This window comes from Salminus brasiliensis, chromosome 15, assembly GCF_030463535.1.
Source record: "Salminus brasiliensis chromosome 15, fSalBra1.hap2, whole genome shotgun sequence".
Lineage (NCBI taxonomy): Eukaryota > Metazoa > Chordata > Actinopteri > Characiformes > Bryconidae > Salminus > Salminus brasiliensis.
The window spans coordinates 22,185,904-22,199,730 of record NC_132892.1 but is presented as its reverse complement, the minus strand read 5'-3'; the positions used below and the strand labels follow the sequence as shown (position 1 = coordinate 22,199,730).

At 38.2% G+C, this 13,827-nt stretch overlaps 1 protein-coding gene across 3 annotated transcripts in view; it reads right to left on the bottom strand.

The window, feature by feature from the left end:
* sorcs1 (sortilin-related VPS10 domain containing receptor 1) overlaps positions 1 to 13,827 on the bottom strand; it is a 262,548-nt gene that overhangs the window by 26,489 nt on the left and 222,232 nt on the right. For all 3 annotated transcript variants that reach the window (XM_072656709.1, XM_072656708.1, XM_072656710.1), the window contains exons 13-16: positions 12,666 to 12,757; positions 12,214 to 12,321; positions 7,051 to 7,168; positions 2,062 to 2,195 (exon numbers count right to left, since the gene is read on the bottom strand). In XM_072656709.1, the coding sequence (XP_072512810.1) occupies positions 2,062 to 2,195; positions 7,051 to 7,168; positions 12,214 to 12,321; positions 12,666 to 12,757 (452 nt within the window). The remainder of the gene's footprint in view (positions 1 to 2,061; positions 2,196 to 7,050; positions 7,169 to 12,213; positions 12,322 to 12,665; positions 12,758 to 13,827) is intronic.

Genomic DNA, 13,827 nt, shown 5'->3' with positions numbered 1-13,827 from the left:
ATCTATTTATAAATATGTATGTAAAGTAAAGAAAAAATGAAAAATGTACATTTTAGTTCCTCATCATTTACTTAACCCTGTTCTCTGCACCTGTTCAGCTTTATAAAGGATCTGGAATATTCCACAATCACATGTTCAACAAGAGCTTCATTATCTAAATATCCCCAAGGATTGTTGGAATAAGCATAGGAAGCTTTTTTTCATTGATATTGTAATTTTGACTGATGAGGTCAGTCTGAACGTACAGCCATACTAGCTAAATTATTTATTGAGGGTAAATTACTCATTAAAATATATTTAAATAATAAAAATGACCTTAATGTCTGCATGCCATTAGCATAAATTATACTATGCATGCTTTGTCACATGTTTGTACCAGCTGTATTCAATCATGATCACTAGGATGAAGTTAAGAGGCCTCTGCAGCAAGTTTATGTACATTTTTGGAACTTTCAGCAACACTGAATTAACAATCTAATAATACTGACCAATGAAGATGGCTAAAGCAAATTGTGTGTCAACAGATGACCCTTGGTAGCTAACTGTACACCAGCAAGAAGGAGCTATAATGTAGGTGTTTATAATAAAGTGGCCAGATAAAACAACCCACACACAATCTCACAAACACACACACAAAATAAAAAATCTAGCCCTTTGTCTTCCTGCCGTGACTATTTTCCTCCTACTCTCTCACAGCTGGGAGTTGCACAGTTGACTAGTTTCCACTTAGCAGAAGCAGCCTCAGAGCTAATCTAGCAGAGCTTCACTGTAATGCTAATCATAGCGGGCCAGCCATGACAGTGAACTCTTATTTTCTATTCCAACACATCACTCCACTGTTCTTATACCCCACAATTTTCACCATATTGCATGTTGTGCACAATGACTGAATATACTAAACATCTATAGTTGATGCATTTATATATATATATATATATATATATATATATATATATATATATATATATATACACACAGTCATATTTCATCCATATGATCACCCCTGGTTTGGAATGCACTCTGCCCATTTTATCAGCCTCACATGTAGTTTGTAACTCTACAGTTACAGTTACCGTAGTCCATCTTTTTCTCTGCATACTCTGTTAGCCTCCTTTCACCCTGTTCTTAAATGGTCAGGACCACCACAGGACCACCACAGAACAGGTAGCATTTGGGTAATGGGTCCTTTATCAGCGATCACAGGACGCTGCCCACAGAATGCTGCTGGCTGGATATTTCTGGTCGGTGGACTGTTCTCAGTTCAGCAGTGACACTGAAGTGTTTGAACACTCCAGCAGCACTGCTGTGTCTGATCCACTCGCACCATCGCAACACACACTAACACTCCACCACCATGTCAGTCAGCGTCACTGCAGTGCTGAGAATGACCCACCACCCAACTACTACCTGCTCAGCCTGAAAGAAGGCTAATAAAGTATGGAGAGCCACAGATGGACCACACTGACCTGTGACTTTTGTGTACTATTACACCCCAAAACCTATATATTTTCTAATTATTGCTGTTGAGAAACAATAGCCCTACAACTGGCGATCAGCTGTCCATGCTAGCTATCAGTTTAGCATGTATAGACAGAAAGCTTTGTCAAAATGCACTAAATAATACAAGGAATAACTTCTGCACAGTATCATTGGCTGTTTGATTGAGTTTTGATCAGACAAAGCATGTCTATGTTAAATTATTGAGAGTAAATTACTCATTAAAAATTAAAATGACCTTAATGTCCTCATTCCATTAGCATAAATTATACTATACATGCTATTTTGTCACATATAATGTTTCCATCAGCTGTAGTCAATCATGATCACTAGCATGACGTTAAGAGACCTCGGTGCTGCAAGCTAATGTACATTTTTTGAACTTTGAGCAACACTGAATTAATAATCTAATAATACTGACCAAAGCATGTCCCATTGATGGCAGCTAGAAAAAAACGTCTTGGTCTGCAGAAAGCCTGTACAACATGAAGTCTGACCCCCAGCACGTTCATTTAAACACAGACCTTTGTCTCTTCATAATGGAAAGAAGCGAAAACAACTCACCATTCAAAATCAGACTCAGTGCAGTCACAGGGTTCGGATGTCATGGTGACTGAATAGGTCTTGCCCATAACACACCTGGCTATGGGCTTCAGCTTCCGGTAGATTCTCTTCACGCCCATCAGACAAGGCTCGCCCTGTAAGCAGATTTACTATTTTAATCTCAGCAAGTTCTGTTTTTTTTTTCTTGTTCTGATTTCCCTCCTGCTATAAATAATTCACATTCAGCAGCAACAGAGCATGCATGCATCGCACTGAGGGTGGAAAAAAAAAAGAGAGAGAGAAAAAGTTTCCACATACTGTGCATATTTCACAATTTCACATTCTTCCTCAACTCTGTGGGGTCTTTTTTTTTTTTGAGGGTTGCAGGGTGCCTTCCACTTGCATGCCATGTATAGAAGCACTTGAAGTTCTACTTTTTTTTTTGCCTCTATTACACTCAACTGAAACTGAGCCATTTCTTTTCCAGAGGTAGGATTTGAGCTGGTTGAATAAAAATGAGGCTTTCCGGTATGAAATGGAAGCCCATTTATCTTCTTCTGTCGTGTATAGTCGGACTTTACTTGAGGTTTTGCATCAGAATAAGTGGTGCAGAACTGGGCAAACAATGAAATCCACATAGCATTTGTCATCCTCCCAAAATGCATGACTGCATGGTTTCAGAAAATGCAATTCAGATTTTATTCTAATTCACCAGCTGGCTGCTTGTTGTAATCTACATGGTGCAATACAGAAAACATCCTCTGTATCTCTCTGTTGGATCTCCGCATGGAGGCCACAAAAGATGAGAGTGTTCAAGGAGTAGTTGGCAAAATTACAAATTTAAAACCCCAGATTTGATTAATACCATGCTGACTGTCATGTGGTAAATGCAAATGTCCAAATGTTTGCGGACACCCCTTCTAAAGAATAAATTCAGCTGCTTTAGGTGGCACCCATTACAGAGAAGTATTGCTAATTAATTAGGACTCTCTGGAGCAGATAAACATAAACCTACAGGCACCATGTCTAATGTCAGGCATGGGCTAGAGAGGTAAAAAGCCCCCCAGCATTGAGCTGTGAAGCAGTAGAAATGTGGATCTGGAATGATAGTGGTGCTCCTTCCAATACTTTTAGGATGAGGTGGGGAGATGGGGATGAGGATCCTGACCACACTAAGACCTTGATCTTGTTGCAGAATGGTTGAATGAATTCAGTACTTTTGGGAGGAGTTGGGGATTTAGTGATGCACAGGATAAACTCTTTTTAATACCTTTGATTTTAAAAGAAGAAACTATAAATACACAGGTGTCCCAATACTTATGCCCATATAGTGTACATTACTGCTAATACTGATAACTAATCCTGCCTGAACTTTTGATGTTTTTTTATGTAAGTTATTGTTCATATTTAGCAGAAAATAATGTTTCTCCTTAATCTCCAAACAAACTGCAGTGAATTTGACCTGCCTCAAAACATGTAAGAGCTACAAGGGAAAAAATCCATTAACTAAAAATATCATAGCCAAATATCATTCCCTCTCCTTCTCTCCATGTTCTCACTGAGCGAAAACACTAGTCATCATCTCCATTCTCGGCTGCACGTACAGGCTCAGATGAACATGGCCTGGAATAACTCCTGTAGTCCTCAACGACTGTCTTAAGACTAGCGCCTTCCTGTGGTTCTGATGGGCGTTTCAGAAAGCCCTGCTTTTCACAAACCAATAAAACGCCAGTGGATAAAATAATATCCTTCTCACAATTATTTCCCACTCGAATATCACATCATGTTTCAATTCACACTGACTTTACTCAAAGCGATTCGAGGCAAGTCTGTGATGATTTATGCATTCAGTTTGCATGATGGTAATTAGTGCTAATTCCAAAACTTGTTAGCTACATTAGCCTTGAAGCTCCAGGGCAAAATCCAAAAAAAAAGTGAACTTTCGACACCAAACATGTCTTGGCTGATTTGCTAATTGAGTAAAATAGATTTTTTTGCCAAAAAATTCCTTCTGTTTTTCGGCAATTAGACAGAAACAGTACAGGCGCTAGCTTGGATGCTACACTTCAGAAGGCTACTGAAAAAGGGCAGTGTAATGTAGCAGCCCATAGAGTTCTGCAGACTCCCCTGAGACAGGACAGTTGGCTGTTGGCCTGGGCCCGGTCATACATTATTCTCTCTGTGCAAAACACACGGACTGCAGCAGGCCCTGGAGGACAGCATGTCACCATCGGTTAAAAGAGAATCACCTGAGTGGCTCCGGACTGCGAGGCCAGAGAGAGTGCTGCTGTCTGCGGCTCGGCTGAAAGCGCCGGGATTAGACCTCACAGATGTCATAAAGATGGGAAAGAATAGGAACGGGCAGTGATACATCTGATCCAGCCCGATATGACTAGCTGGAGCTGCTTCGATACTGTGTGAGTGGGGCTGGAGTAACAGTTCCAGGGAAAAAAAGGAACCGTCTGACGGGTAAGACAAGGACACTGCCGGCGAAAGCCAGGCACAGCCACACTGTTCTGTGAGTGAGGGCTGACTCTGCGGGCGTCTTTTCATAGATGAAAGAACTTCAGATGTATATAAAGCTAATGAAATGTTGAGAAGGCCATTGTAATGCAAGACTGGCTGGATTTTCTCTTAACCTGAGCTCTTAAAGGAACAGTTTGGCAACAAATCAAATTCTGCCCTTACAACAAATGTAGTCACTCAGAAAGGCTTTCTGTGTCGTCCTCTTGTAGTCTAATTATTTTAATTATTTGAGATCATTTGACAAACCAAACGATTTGTTGCTTTGAAAGATTGAGCACATACATGTAAATGTATGGAGTGGTAACCAGCCTACAAACTACCTTGTCCGTTTTGTGTGGGTCACCTAGATCGTCATAAAACAGGGCACCCATTCATCATATTGCTCAGGTTAGGCTCCCCTTCCTACGTCACAAGACATTTCATTAGAATTAAACTGCTCCCGTCTGAGTAGCTCCACCGACTACCTTTTACATGTGAACTCAAGGTGAAGTAAATATAAGGCCGCCAATGCAAACAGGTGCAAATAAGAATAAACTTGAAAAGAAGTAAGAATTAGTGTAGCCGAGGGGGGTAACAAAAGGGATGACAGACCCCAGGGTCTTGTGTTAGCTTGTGTAAAATAGGTACAATATGTCACCTTTAGGTTCTCAAGTCAAGTAAAATGAATATATAGAGTAAAAAGTTAACAGTTGGGTTACAGCATCAACATTTTTTTTTAACTGAAGTGTTAATGAGTGGAATCAGCTTTAAAAATAGAGGCAATTTACCTACACTTAGCATGTTTTACTAAGACGGTTACAGCAATTGAGTACAGATCTGATTTCAGGTTGAATTTTTGGTCTTATTACCAAAAGAAAACTTTTTAGTTTAATATTAGTAATACTGATTGTAACAGCAGTAGTTCTTCCAGTAAGTCAATTTGTAGACACTCCCTAAGTCTGAAGCAGATGCAGGAGTGAAGTAGGGAGTAATAGTGTGTGCACTGGTGCACATGGTTATTGGAATAAGAGATTACTGTAATTGCAGCATTATTACTGAATGGCTAATTACCACAAACAATAATGTCAGCGTTTCCCCATGCCCTAAGAAAACCTGTCGGCGCACACACACACACACACACACACACACACATTAAGCCAATGGACAGTTGCTTCAACACCAGTATGCAGCTGCTTTGATTCAAAGTGTTTTCTGTATCATTGGAAAACCTGTCAAAATCCTCTGTATGCTACCGATGCAGCAGGTAGAGCTAAGTTTCAAAAGCGTTGGAGAATTCCTTCACTAAAATGTTAGCCCGAGTTTGAGCGCTTCTATAAAAATGCTAGGTTACCTGTAGTGCAGTCATTGAACACGTAGACCATGTACTGTATGTGCAAATGCATTCCTATGAGACCCACCACAGCATCAGAATCCTTCACTATGGGAAAGTTCAAATGGCATGATTGACACAGGAGATGACGAGAGGAAACCAGCAGCCAGAGGCAAAACGGCATGGCTCTACCCATCAGAGTAAGGCACTTAACTCCCACCTACCCTAGGGGCTAACTGTGCGCTTGGACCCCAATCTCTCCCCATTTGTATATGTGCACATGTCTGAGGGATGGGTTAGAATGCACATTGAGACAAATATCAGATGTAAGAGTTGGATATGAAGAAGCCCAGTAAACTTGGCCCAGTCGGCTCTCCCATTTAAAAGTTTGGGGACACCTTGCTATCTTCTAAAATGTGGATTTCCTAACCTTTATGTTTTAACTGACCCAATCTGCGCTCTATTCAGAAATTGCCACTACTGCCAATAACCGTGCGTGAGAATTTGGTATAATAAAGACTCATAAGAAGGAAACCTTAACCCAACATTTTAAGGATGCTACAAATACAGCATTTCAGTAATATTCCAGTAAAAGAACCCCTTGCCAACTGTGAAGCATGTGGTGGATCTGTCATCCTTTAGGTTTGTGTAACCGACAATTGGCAATATTGCATGGGTGCAGTGAGGAATGGATTCCACTAAATGCCAGCAAATCCTGGAAGCAAATGTCAAACCATCAGTTAAAAGGCAGAAGCTAAAAAGATGGCAGCTTGTCGAACACAATAATGATCAAAAACATGAAATATGCAGCATGGACTACCTGAAGAGACACAAATGAAAAGTTTTGGAATGGCCTTTCCAGTCTCCTGACCTAGAACATTTGTGGATAGACCTTAAACAAGCTGTGCATGTAAGATAACCCAAGAATAGAAAAAAATAGGCCTTCTGCAAAGAAGAATGGGAAAAATTCCAGCTATGGGAACTGAAAGACTAGCGCAGGCCACAATGATGATTTTAGATTTATTTGACTTGTGTACAAATGTTTATACACTATTATGGTTAAAAGTGATTGAAAAGTTAGCAGCAATGGATAGAAGTCTTGAAAGCCGCCCTCAAACTTTTGATAGCCAGTGTGTGCACAAGTCCGTTCCTCAGCTTGAAGCTGAGATCTTTACCTGGTTGTGGAGGTGCCAGGTCTGGTAGTCTGCTTCAGTGCACCGCCTGTTAAAAATAGACCTGAAGTCGATCTTCACCAGCTGCCACTCGGACCGATGACTGACGTGACCGAAGATTCTGCAAATAAAGACAGCCCATCATTTACCGTGTGTCTGGCAAGCGCCCGCATATTCGGTCAGCACTGACTCAAACGATTATCAAGACGAGGAAGGACTGGTAAGGTATGCTAACGGCGCCGCTGTCATAACTATGTGTGTGGATGAGAATCTTCCTCTGTCCTGGAAGGTCGTTACATTGAGTCGACTCACAAGCAAACTTTTTTCAGTGATAATTTCTGACTCTGAAAAACAAAACTGACTCTCTGACTCAGAGTTGGAGGCATAGATGAGGTGAAATGACAAAGTGATGGTTACTGACTGTGAAAACCTTTTTTTTTGTTTTGCCATGTTGGCCATGATGCTAATTGGGTTAAACAAGTCTTTAAACCCATTTAATACAATTATGTACTTACACAATACATCAAATAATTATGTAGTTATTTATAATGTAATCAAATATATATACATTAAGAATATTAGAAATGCAAATACAAATCTGATTTAAAAAAAGCAGGTAGGAGTAGGTTGTTCAGTATTTCAGAATTAGAACATGCCCACATCTAGTTCAATTTAAATTCAAATACAGATATTTCATGCACTAGACAGATGCACAAACAAAGATAGTGCCACTGCAGTACACCCATATTTCTTTTGTACATTTATTTTTATTTTGCTATTCACACATTTTTCCCATTTTCCATTCATAATCTTTTAAATAGTTTTAAATAGTCTTTTGTATTGTATCTAAAACTGTAAAATTACAGACATTAAATTAAAAACCTAATAATTAACTAATATTTTCAGTATTATGCCAATAACACCAAATTACTTTTAACAGAAAAAAACTATATTATTTATAAAGTATTTTTCTACTTTCTTAAATTACATTTGGATTCATGCAATTCATCTGTGAGTAAACATGCAGATAATTATATTAAGGTTTATAAAGATCCATACTAATGCTTTAAAGTTTTTTTCTTTGTAATTTAATGTAATGTCTTGGTAGTTTATATTTATGTGTACTTTTTAAATTCAAATTCTGTAATTCTGGATCCAAATTTTTCAAATTTGTTCCAATATATTAAACATTAAACAGCATTTTTAGAAAGAAAAAAACTACACTGCTATCCATGTGAAAATATTTAACGTTACACCTGGCAGCACTCAATCAGTGATGTTACACACTATAAAATAAAAAACAAAACAAACAAAAAAAAACCAATTAAATTTACATATATGGCTGTGAAACAAAAAATGCTAAATTCAGGGGCAAAACAATACATTTATAGACATTTTGTACTAAAGGTTCTGTAGAGAAACACTGTTCTTTTACAGACTTTCACTTCAGAAATAACTTTTAACAAATGAATTATTTGCATATGCATAGGCTAGACTGTTTTCTGAACTGTGCAGATGTTTAGTGTTATGACATATTGCATGTGTATTTATATGCGATTATAGAATTACACCACTTGTTACTGTCTATGCAATTCCAAAAGGTTCTCTAAATCTCTAAAACAGTAACCTTAGTTTTAATTAGTCAATCCCCATGAACATGGTCCCACAGAGTGAGGAGAAGGCATTTTCAAGGTTTGTATTAATAAATAAATAAACAGACAGTCAGACATATAGATAGATAAACAATGCACATCTGGTCTTTTTCCCTGTTTTTATAAATGCTCATAATAAGGAAAATCTAATTTTTATTTGTTAAATAAAATAGTCTGAAAAAGGGCCAATATTGACCCTTTTCTAGCAGTAACAGAAATAGCAACAATGTAAGGCCTTTTTTTCCACCAAAACGTACTGTACACAGAACAATAACTTTATATGAAATAATAAATCATAATAAAATATCACTTCTAAACACATGTGGTAACGATTAAAAGTTTAGCACCTGCACTTTGTCTCAATGAGCTACGAGTGAGAAATAATTAATGTTAGAAGAGCTGTTTCAAGGTGTATACACTACGGAGAACTGGGGAGAGGTAAATCAATAGATGTTAAAGCTTAACCTTGTGCGAAGCTGCATAAAGTGCTCTACATCAATGGATATTACACTTTAATATCTTTTTCAGTGACACTCCCACACAAATACTGCTGCATTTCAATAAAGGTGGCTCCTTTTGCTTATGTTGCCTGCAGACTAATAGCTCATTATGTGAAGCTTTTGTAGCATGGCAGTGTCTTTGTCTCCCAGCACAACCTTCTGAACACTTCTCCTCTACTGGTTTTACCCTCGTTGACTCCAAGGTGCCCGAAATAGGCCTGAATGCATGGCTTGCTTGGCCCCCCCATTGATCTGAGCTGATCAAAATGCAGCAGCAGCTGGTTCTGATCTTTGCCTAGACCTTGAGAAAAGCCTTCTGTTATTCGTAAGGGAAAACTGGCCAGTGATAGGCAACCATCATGTTGTGTTTTGCAAGTATGTACACACATACACATCTGAGCACTAAGACGTGGACAAATTTACAAAGATTCACAAGGATTTGACAGAAAGGTACACTTAACCCTCAGCTAGACTCTAACAAATGTCTTGGCCTATTTGAAGCGTTGCTAAAAAAAAAAAATATATATATTCTGTGTAATATATTTAAGCTTCAGCTTAGATTGACTACATAATGCTACATAATGAGCTTTTACTTTTAAATGCCACTGTCAGAGCTAAGTAAAGCCATGCAGGTTAAAAATGGCAACAAATCTGCCTCTGATGTGAATTTCAAGACATTTCAGTATTAAAGGAATAATTTGCTGAAAAACCAAATCAAGATAAAGTAATACTTACCCCTCATGTAGACAATTAGCCAAAAATGTTTAGTGTCTGACTTGTGCTCTTTTAGTTTAGAACAGGAGATGCAATGCAACTATTGCTAACGAATACTGGATTTTGACTGTCACCAATGCCAAAAAAACGAATTGTATGTATTTGCTTCAAATATCTTTAGAAAGACTTAAACAAGTATATCAACTGATTAAGTAAAAAAAAGCATAAATAAAACAAATAAATAAACTTTTTAAAACATTTTAGCTAAAATTAGAAGAGTTACTCAATATGGCTGCCCCGTCATTCAGCTACGCTATGTTTTTATAGACAAGTCATACTAAGTTCTAAGCCATATTAATTTGTCATAAATAAAAGCATCTGGAAAGCAGTTGAGAGATGTTTTTCTAGGTGTACATTTATGGAGATGAGGTTGGTGACAGTCTAGATACATGGTTTGTGGATCACATGAGCCTAGCATCTCCTCCAGCATGTGGTAGAATTTAGCTAGCTACAGTAACCTTTCCATGCTTCCTCCTTTAGAACAAATAGTGAAGAAATTTGACCAAACTGAAATTCACAAGCTCTACACTGCCTTCTGATTATCTCACGGTTCTTTAATATAAGAACATGTAACATTAGAAAAAAGCTAATTTGTATATCAAAATGTCTGTTTTTAAAACATTCTGACTCATCCATCATTTTGTGCACCTAGAATGGAGAGGCCAGTTATGATCCAAACTGTAACATAGCCTCAGAACATTTTGCCCATGTCTAGACTGTCCTGCATCCCTAAGTGAACCTAAATCTGACAAAATTCTATTCCAACCCAAATTTGACCACCAATGACTGGACATGTAACATCGAAATTAATAGCTAGACTATAATTATCAGTTAATTATCAAGTAGGAAAAAAATGAGCTGTAAGAAACCTGAAGATGAAATATGAACCCAACCGAATTAATCTTTCAAGCTCAAGTCTGAACTGCAATGTCATGCAATGCCATAGGGAAGCTGAGGCTGATGTATGAATGAGGGTCCTGCCAATGCAGGTGCCCACACCAGAAGACAGGAACCAAGGCTACATTCACACAGCAGGTAAAAGTGAATGAAATATGATTTTTTAAGTTGCCATGGCCGAATAACGTGGCCTTTTTACAGCAAGCCCGAAATTCTTGATGATAAGCCCAGTTGTCAGCCATTGGAACTCATTGAGGGCTCCAGTGATGGTGAGGAAGATGAAATGAAACCTCATGGAAGCATTGCTCAGTTTAGAGGCCTGAACTGTTCAGATGTATGCTGGAGACAGGTCACACTAAAAAGACGGATTTGGTGACAGAATCGGATATGGGCCAATTTACCTGAAGTGACTAAATCCTACACCTATCCTACTAAGAACTTCTAGTCATGGATTGCAGGGTCATCACCGGTATTCAGACCTACTAACAACCTACAATAGGATGCACTCTCCCCAGCCAGTTGCACTACTTAGGGGACCTTTAGAAACTCTTTCAAAAATGCAGTCAGTGCAATATTTGTTAATGAAAGCAAATCCTTAGCATAATATTCTACGAATTACTTATAGCTCGCTTAAACATCAAAGATAGTCTGTTGATTTTAGGTGTTTAGAGGTAGAGAAGGAGGTGTTTTATTATGATTATAATTTAATTGTTGATGAAAGGTGCTTCAAATGGTTCTTTGCGAGCTGTCATATAACCCTGGTCATCAAATCTGGACTGTCAGTCCAGTTTCCAGTCCTGGATTTTGTAATCACTGAAAATGAAGGGATCATTGATTGACCATGTAGGGTCACATCTACCAAGGTTCATAATGTCCAGGAATGGAAACTGGATTTAAGGTCCAGATTTAAAGACCTCTCTCATAAAAGATCTGTGCTTGTAATGGAGATGTGTGAGTGTGAAGAACCTTTACATTGATAAATAACCTTTATACTATGTTTAGACCTTTATAATGGTTTGCATTTACAACAAGGTCCAGGAATGGAAACTAGATTAAGGTCTAGATTTAAAGACTTATTGGAACTTTTTGATTCCATAAAGAACCATGTGTGTAATCGAGATGTGTCACTGACCTGTAAATTGCTAAAGAACCTTCATACCCAGTTTAGACCTTTAAACTCTCTTTTCTTTTACAACAAGTTTCTATACAGAACTTCTATGCCATTGATCAGAACCAGTTAAAGCACATTCATAAAATATATTATGTAATATCATTATGCTTTAAAAATGTGAATCAAATCTATATCAAAACAACAACAATGCTCCTTTCTATTCGATACGTACGTCATGATCAGAGTTTCTTCCCCCGGCTCGCCCAGAACTCCATCCACGAACAGTGGTGACGAGGTGAAACTGTACTTGTTCCACACTCTCCCCTCGTCAAAACTCAACCTGTACAAAAACAGAGCCGCAATGCCAGATACCTTCTTTATTTTCATGTTGTATCACAACACTGCTTTCTTCTCATCCAAAAAAAGAAGAAAAAATTGCATTTCCTCGACATGCCTGACTACTGCAGTAATTGAAAAAGCTGCGTTGCAGCAGTCAGATGACTTTAGTGCATTACACGTTGAGCTACTATTGAGAGCATTACACAGCCCACTGAGTTTAATGAGAATACTCCGCTGTTCATGTTCATTGTACGTATCTTTGTGTGATTGAATTCTCTCACCTACCTAGCAGCATATGCACAAAACTATGATAAATGACAGAAGCCATGGTGGGATTGGGTTTACCATAGGTGTCTGATGGGGAGTGGCGTGTGCCGGATAGCCACCAGTGCACCGCCTTGGTCCAGATATAGAACGCTGTATTCTTCATCAAATATCTGAAACGCACCCAAACGCATGATGGTTAAGATGAGTGGATTTAATTCATTAGTATTATTTAATAACTTCACTGCATTACTTTACATTAAATTGATTTACTGAATTATCATTATTATTATTATTATTTATTTAAGATTTACACTTAAAAGTTTCTGATTGTCAGTCAGTCATTCATGCTCACTTTAACACTCCAACACACCTACTGTATTTAGTTTTTTGGTAAATAATTGAAGAACTGTTTGAGCTAATGATACATAATGTTTTACACAAGCACAATGTAGTACATATGATTTGGGTCTTCAATGATTCCTTAAAGGGGACATACCCCTTTTCCACAAGTTAAAACAGTGTGTTAAGGTCTCAATGAAATGTGTGTGACATGCTTCAGGCAGAGTACATCACAAACAACAACAAGCATCAATAGCACCAGTTTCACCATGTCTAAACTTGGTTGGCTTTTGTTCCTTTAAATAATAATAAGCCACTGCTCACCCCTTGAGTTCACATCTCTCAGATGTAGTCTGCTTTAACTGTCTGTCTGTCCTATTTGCTTCTGCTAGCACCTTCCAGTTACTCAAATCGGGATCGTTATACAGTCAGTGGTCTGTCTAGTGGTCCAAAAAGCTTACCCCAAGACCTGACAATTTTGACCTGTGGCTGCCTTTTGAAACTCGTGCCTTTGCACAAAGTAGTGGGTGGGGCAGATAAGGGGTGGTATAATTCTGATGTTCCTAGTATAATGTAGGAAGGGGAGACAAATCAGAATAGTGTTAAATGGCCAAAAAAAATAAATAAATAACAGGAATAACAACCAAACAGGGTTGTCTTATTTCACAGTTTGTTGGTTGGTAGATGAATGAGAATGTATTTCCTTTAATAAAAGCAATGGTTCAATTTCAAAAGAACCATAAACACCTAAAGACCCATATGAATGCTCCTGGAATGGTTCTTCTCCCCTGTTGGAAACCTGTTATCAATGGCTGTTTAAAGAGCCCTTGGAATGTTGCACCAAAAACATACTATTCTTACAAGCCAACAAAGTGGATTTAAGCACTCATAAAATCAGTTT